Source organism: Quercus suber, unplaced genomic scaffold (assembly GCF_002906115.3).
Source record: "Quercus suber isolate HL8 unplaced genomic scaffold, Cork oak 2.0 scaffold_753, whole genome shotgun sequence".
NCBI classification, from domain to species: Eukaryota; Viridiplantae; Streptophyta; class Magnoliopsida; order Fagales; family Fagaceae; genus Quercus; species Quercus suber.
This window is the reverse complement of record NW_027070189.1, coordinates 310,600-317,511: the sequence shown is the minus strand read 5'-3', so window position 1 is coordinate 317,511 and position 6,912 is coordinate 310,600. Positions and strand designations below refer to the sequence as shown.

The window sequence follows — 6,912 nt, the reverse complement described above, 5'->3', positions numbered from 1 at the left end:
TGTATAGGATTATGCAGTGACTCATGAGTTTATAATTGCAAATACTGTGCCATTTTGGACAATGCCATTAAACATGTGAATTTCCTATCACAACAGCATCTAAATTTCTTGACTCTGTGCCCGACTTTCCAAGAGTTTGTCCAACATTCTAGGATGGCAATGAGTTAGGCTTAGTGGCTTTTTAGAGTCATATATACTAACCTAATAGTAAGGGTTTAATTTTTTTTTTTTTTAATAGATTTAAAGTGTATTTGGGTTTAAATTTTCTAAATCCACTAGGGTTAGTGTTTTACATGTTAAGTAATTGAAGCTGACCTCATTATATAATTTAATTACTTTAATAATAATTTCATTATTATTTTATGAAAAAGTTAACAAATGCTATAAGGGTATTAGTTTAAAAATCAATAATAACATTTAAAAATTTAATAAACATTTTCCTTACCGCAATTAAACCATGTTAAACAACCCACAATTCAAATTTATTATTAAAAGCAAACCCGATCTGACAAAAAAAAACCAACCATCCATTTTTCCAAATGATCATGGATGACAGCACATTAGGGAATCCAGGTATTGCAGAATACTGTTTAAACAGTTTATGTATTTTTTTTTTATATATATCTTCATAAAATTTTCTAACTTTCCTTAAAAAATAATGAAAAAAATTTAAACTTAAAGATTAATATGAAAATCAAATAAAAAATGAATTAAAAAATCGAAACTTTAAAGGGCAAAGGTGTACTTTAACATTGGAGATGCACCAATTACAATGAGACCCGCCACACACAATTCCACATTTGGACTTTCCCTCCACATTTATTTAATCAATCTCACTCGCGCTAACCAGTAAACCCTAACTCTCTCTCTCTTCTCACTCTTTCTCTCTCTAAAAACCCTAACAATGGCGTCGGAGATTGTAGAAAGACGGGTTCGCGTCGACGCGTCTGTTCAACCAAGGCTACTCCTACACCTACGACGACGTGATTTTCCTCCCGCACTACATCGACTTCTCCACCGACGACGTCTCTCTCTGCACCAACCTCACGCGCCGCCTCCCTCTCTACACTCCGATAGTCTCTTCTCCAATGGACACCGTCACCGAATCCGCCATGGCCGCCGCCGTGGCCTCGCTCGGTGGCATCGGAATCATCCACCCAACCTCTCCGCTCAGGTCCAAGCCGCCATGGTCCGCTCCGTCAAGTCTCGCCGCGTCCCTTTCCTCTCTTCCCTACTTTCCTCTCCCCTCGCACCGCATTTCGTCCTCGACGACTTCGACGCTTCGTCTCCGTACGTTCTGGTCACCGAATCGGGCTCCCCGAGGTCGAAGTTCGTCGGCTACGTGTCGAAGTCCGATTGGCTGAACCTCGAAGAAGAAAGAAAAGGTTCGGAAGTGAAATCGTATATGAAGACTTCGAACGACATCGTTGTTCCGTGGAATCAAAGTTTGGATCAGATTGAATCGTTTTTCAGAGAGAAAGACTCGGATTTGGGGGTTTTGGTGAGGGGAAATGCTGACGTGGCGGCGGAGAGCGAGGTGGTGGATGTGGTGATGAAGGAAGACGTGGAGAGAGTGAAGGGGAACCCGAGATTGGGGTTGGGGGGAACGGTGGGACCCGACGGAGGGTGGCGGGTCGGGGCGGCTATCGGGACGAGGGAGAGCGATAAGGAGAGATTAGAGGGATTGGTGAAGGAAGGAGTGGACGTGGTGGTGTTGGATAGTTCGCAAGGGAACTCAATTTATCAGATTGAGATGATTAAGTACGTGAAGAGAGTGTATTCAGAGCTTGATGTGATTGGGGGGAATGTTGTGACGGCTGCGCAGGCGGAGAATTTGATTAAGGCGGGTGTCGATGGGTTGAGAGTCGGGATGGGGTCCGGGTCTATTTGTACTACGCAGGAGGTTTGCGCTGTGGGGCGTGGGCAGGTATATCCATTTTCTGCTTCATTGGTTTGATGCGTGTGTGTTTTGATTGTGAAATGGATTAGATAGCATGATAATGTTTTGTTTACTTAGAATAAATGTGTTTTGATTATAATTGTTACTAGGTTTGTAGTGGTGGATGGGTGTGTGTATACATATTGGATTTTGGGATTTCATTTGATTGTTGTTTATTTGTGTTTTAACTTATGGGGTTGTTTGGATTGTGTGTTTTTGATATTATGGGTTATGGAGTGACGAAGTTTGGGTGAACGTTGTGAAATGAGATAAATGGTGTGCTAGTGGTAGATTGTTAATTGTGTTGGCAGCTAAGGTTTTGTCCGAAAGAAGATTGACCAATGCTCCAATGCTTTGTTCAAGGAGAAAAGAAAATGATGCCTACATTTTTTAGTTGTGGCATGCTTTCCATATACTTAATTAACATTTTTTTTTTCATTTTCTTATTGCTACTTTCTAGGCTACTGCTGTTTACAAGGTTGCTTCTATTGCTTCAAAGTACGATGTGCCTGTCATTGCTGATGGTGGAATTTCGAATTCTGGACATATTGTCAAGGCTTTGGTCCTAGGGGCATCAACTGTAATGATGGGAAGCTTTTTAGCTGGAAGCGAGGAGGCTCCTGGGTCTTATGAATATCAGGTATGACACTGCTAAGATAATTTCCTCTTTTATTGCTGAAGTAGATGATATACTGCTCAGCTGTGAAACAAATTTGTTTCCTTCACGGTTCCTTTATTGCCATTAAGCATTCGTCTCTTTTTTGGCATTCTGTAATTTTTTATGTGTAAATTTTGTATTGCTGGGAATGTTTGCAACTCATCATTGGATGTGATTCTACTTTTAAAAAAAAAGTATGCGCTGTTATATTCTTTTTGTAAATTATATGTTAAAAAGAAAACTTAAGTTTTTTGCAAGCTGCAGGTGCAATTTAGTCTTGGATTCTCTTAATGCTTTCAGATAAATTTTGATTTAGATCAAAATTTGACCTTTAGTGCCTCATATCCTTTATCGAATGTGTTTTGTAGCAAAAATTCATTAGGATAGAATGGGGTTCTGTACGTGAATAGCACATCTTTTATAGATTTTGTGATTAAAGAGTCAGTGAATGGCTGAGAAGTCATTTTGATTTATGTACAGAAGACTGTAATATTCCTTGCATGTAATTGATTTGTGCCTGTCGTGTGTGTCAAAGCTATTTGGAGGTGTGAGCTCCTTAAAAGTAGTCTTGTTTTCAACTTTTTATTGCTTCATGAAAGTTTTACTTTTTGTGGAGTGGAAAATGATTGGATTTTGCTTAAGTCAATATTTCAGTAATAATAAATTGTTAAATTTGCAATACCAGAATGGTTGTCGGGTAAAAAAATACAGAGGTATGGGATCCCTAGAAGCTATGACTAAAGGGAGTGATCAAAGGTATTTGGGTGATACAACCAAGCTAAAAATTGCTCAGGGCGTTGTTGGAGCAGTTGCAGATAAAGGTTCTGTTCTGAAGTTTGTACCTTACACTATGCAAGCAGTAAAGCAGGGGTTCCAAGATCTTGGTGCTTCCTCTCTGAAGTCTGCTCATGATCTCTTAAGAGGAGGGGTATTAAGGCTAGAGGTATGGTTTATCATTGTATTTTACTTTTTCTCCCTGTGGCTTTGAGCATGATCTGATGTTCTTTATGGAACTATATATCAAGAAATTTGTGGCTGTAAACTTCGATAAGAGGTGGCCTTGTTATCAATTACTCAGGTCATTACCTATTCTTCTGCTAAAAGCCATTAATATTGTCCTAGCTCATCACTACAAATATCACCCTAATGATAAGGGAGGAAATTTGTACTTATTTGAAAGAAAAATATAGCTATCTAGAATCCTACCATTGGATGCAACTTAAATATGATATATAGTCATAAAGGTGGGTTTCATTCTGAAACTTTTATCTTAATATGTCTTCTTGGATGTTCCTTGTCCCTTTAATAACACCTTTTTCCTCTTGAAATCAATTGAAATGAGATGGGGCATAGTGCATATGTCATTCCACCCTTGGTGGTGGTGAGTTTCATGGTTGGTGTGATCCCCACTTTAGTGCATGAGCAAAATGTCTCCTCTTCATTCTTCTTCTTCTTCTTTTCTTCCCTCCACCCCCCCCCCCCCCCCCCTTGGGTTCTCCATTGTTATAATGAAAAAGTGTAATTTTTTACAAATTTCCTTAGACATTGGCTTGGTTTAGCTATTCTGCAGAAGATGTAATCTTGATGACTAATCAGTATATGATTATATGGACTGACCATGTTCTTTTATTTGGTTTGTTCAGGTCCGGACAGGAGCTGCGCAAGTTGAAGGTGGTGTCCATGGCCTAGTTTCTTATGAAAAGAAACCATTTTGATATTAGACTCCCTTGTGCTTATGTTATTGTTGCCGTGGCTGTGTTCTGGCTGGAAATTGTCTGTGGTTCACCCTGCAGTGGAATTGCTAATTTATAATGAGTAACATTCGGGTTAACCAGCCTGGCTATCTGTTATATGAAGTCGTTGATCATTCTCCCCTTGAGGCACCTGAAGAGAAGCACCCAAATTTTTGTTGTTGAGCATGATATCTTCAATCTGCCTTTATTCCGTTAACAATCATATGTAGGTTTGGATATTATTTATTTTGCTAAAAACTGAAAACTGAAAACAAAAAAACCAAAAAAAAAAAAAAATTTTTTGAATTACTGTTCACATCAAAAATACTGTTTATTTGTCTATTTGCACTGTTTATGTTCCATGTACAATGTTCCATGAACAATGCAATAGGCGTTGGTTAAAAAAAAAAAAAATTGGCAAAAATGCGTCTGCACACTCTCCATGTGTGAGAGGATAATATATGAATTATTATAGCTTTTTATTACCTTTTTTTATTAAAAAAAAAAAAATGTTATCAAGCATTAATGAATTTTAATGAATGCTCAACAGACCAGCAACGTTTAAGTTTATGAAATGATACTTTTTATTATTCATTGCATTGTTCTAGTTTACTAAAGTACACAATAATTTTCCTTTAGATAGGTTTGTACATTATTTCCAAATGCAGATATGACAGTTTTCTCCGCTACACTTGCCCCCAATTTCATTTATGTGGTTCATGGTGTTTTACTTAAATTGTAAGGCTCTATTATAAGATGAGAGCTTGAAATTTTGTTGTGAAAAACATTATAGAATTTTGTGTCTCTCTCATTACTCAATTTTGAATAGTACTGGATTCTAAGAATATGCCTTTATGCGTGGCAGAAAAGGGATATAAAGCCAAACGTATGGCAGTTCTGCCAAGTACTTTTACTCTAGAACAATTATTTGGGAGGTAGTGGTTAAAACTTAAAACATACAAGAAAGAACGAAAGAATAAACAATAATTGTGTTGTATTGGCTCATTTCTCCGAGTCCAAACAGTTGCGAATGCCAGAGTTGACAGAGCAATTGGTACCAGAACCAAGAAACCAGTATCAGCCATGGATTCTCTGCGATTCTGAGAGAGATATTTTGAGGAGCTTGAATATTTAGGAGGGAAAAGCTGTTAGAATTGGTTGCTTATATATACTTTTTCCTTTATTATTATTGAATCTAAGCCGTTGATCGTTTTGGTGGAGTTAATCAGAAATTTTGGACGGTGAAAGATGGACTTGGATAATGTTGCACCGGCGGGTAGTTAGTTATTTTGCAAAACAGAATTAGTCAGGGGCAGCGATGGAATCACAACTTGGTAAAATTACTATCTCACCTTAGGATGGACTCAGAATTTTAAGCTAACGAGAGCTTAAAAAAATCAAAATTAACAAAGAAAAATAATTATAAATGTATAAAATCGTTGTTGCTAAATATATTAAAATGTAATCATAAATCAACAAAGACAAAAACAAAAACAAAATAAGTTTTTTTTAATACAAGCCATGGTAGAGCCACATTGAGATTGAAGGGGCCTTGGCTCCCCAAAAATTTTGCAAAAAGAAAAGGGAAATATATATATATATATATATATATATATATATATATATATTTGGAATTATCCTAATTAATTTGTAATTTTTTAAAGAACCCTTATCATTTTGGCCCTCATACTTGATAATATGCTTATATAGATTTAAGAAATATAACTTTCATTTAAATAGAATACAATCCAATTAGTGATAAATATAGATGTAAAAAAATTACAGTAATTAGACATTTTGCATCTTTAAAATGAACAAATAAGTATTTTAACAATTATCTCAACAAATAAAAGGGGATTTTTTTTTTTAATCTTCATCCCATTGCCTCAACACATTGCTTAACTTGCAACACAATAGTAGCAAATTGGAAGGTTAGAGGCTTTGTTGATCTGCCGCACTACTAAGTCCACCACACAATTGCAGAACATTTTGATTAATGCTCACACAAGTGTCTCTCCCTCTCTCACTCTCCATGTCTCCGTTTACCTTTCTTCCTCTTTTTTCTTTCTAGTTCTTCTCTCCTTTAAGCTACACTGCTGCAATTCTGTGATTTACAATATAAAAACTAACAAAGCTTCCATGTGAATGTGTGAATAATAATGGCAAACTAGACTAGATAAGACAGACAAGGTTCTCCAAGCTTCTGTGTAGGCCCCTGTGTGGCTATGCTCCTGACCCACTCTGTTGCCCACTTTCCCAATTACCAGGTAATGCACTTTTCTTTTCATTTGTTTTCTTTTAATTTTCCTTACAATATATTATTTATTATTACAATAATCAATATATATATATATATACCATATTGCATTATAAATACTTGATTAAAATATACTACTATATAACATTTAATTTATTGATAAAATAATATATCATATTAACATGTATTTAGTTGTTGTTTATTAGGTTTTTTATTTATTTATTTTTTAATGAGTTGAAATTTGAATGATTGTCTTTTATTTAGCAATCTTGAAATTATTAGTATTTTTTTTAGTATATATTTTTTTTAAATCTCAGTCATTTTA

The 6,912-nt window shown here is 36.0% G+C and overlaps 1 protein-coding gene across 1 annotated transcript; it reads left to right on the top strand.

Moving 5' to 3' along the window:
- Positions 1 to 819: 819 nt before the first annotated feature.
- On the top strand, positions 820 to 4,815 carry LOC112005190 (inosine-5'-monophosphate dehydrogenase 2). Its single transcript, XM_024037443.2, is given in 6 exon segments — positions 820 to 925; positions 927 to 1,155; positions 1,158 to 1,927; positions 2,400 to 2,579; positions 3,283 to 3,540; positions 4,241 to 4,815. Coding segments are annotated over 6 exon segments (1,530 nt in total). The 5' UTR covers positions 820 to 904; the 3' UTR covers positions 4,313 to 4,815.
- Positions 4,816 to 6,912: the final 2,097 nt, after the last annotated feature.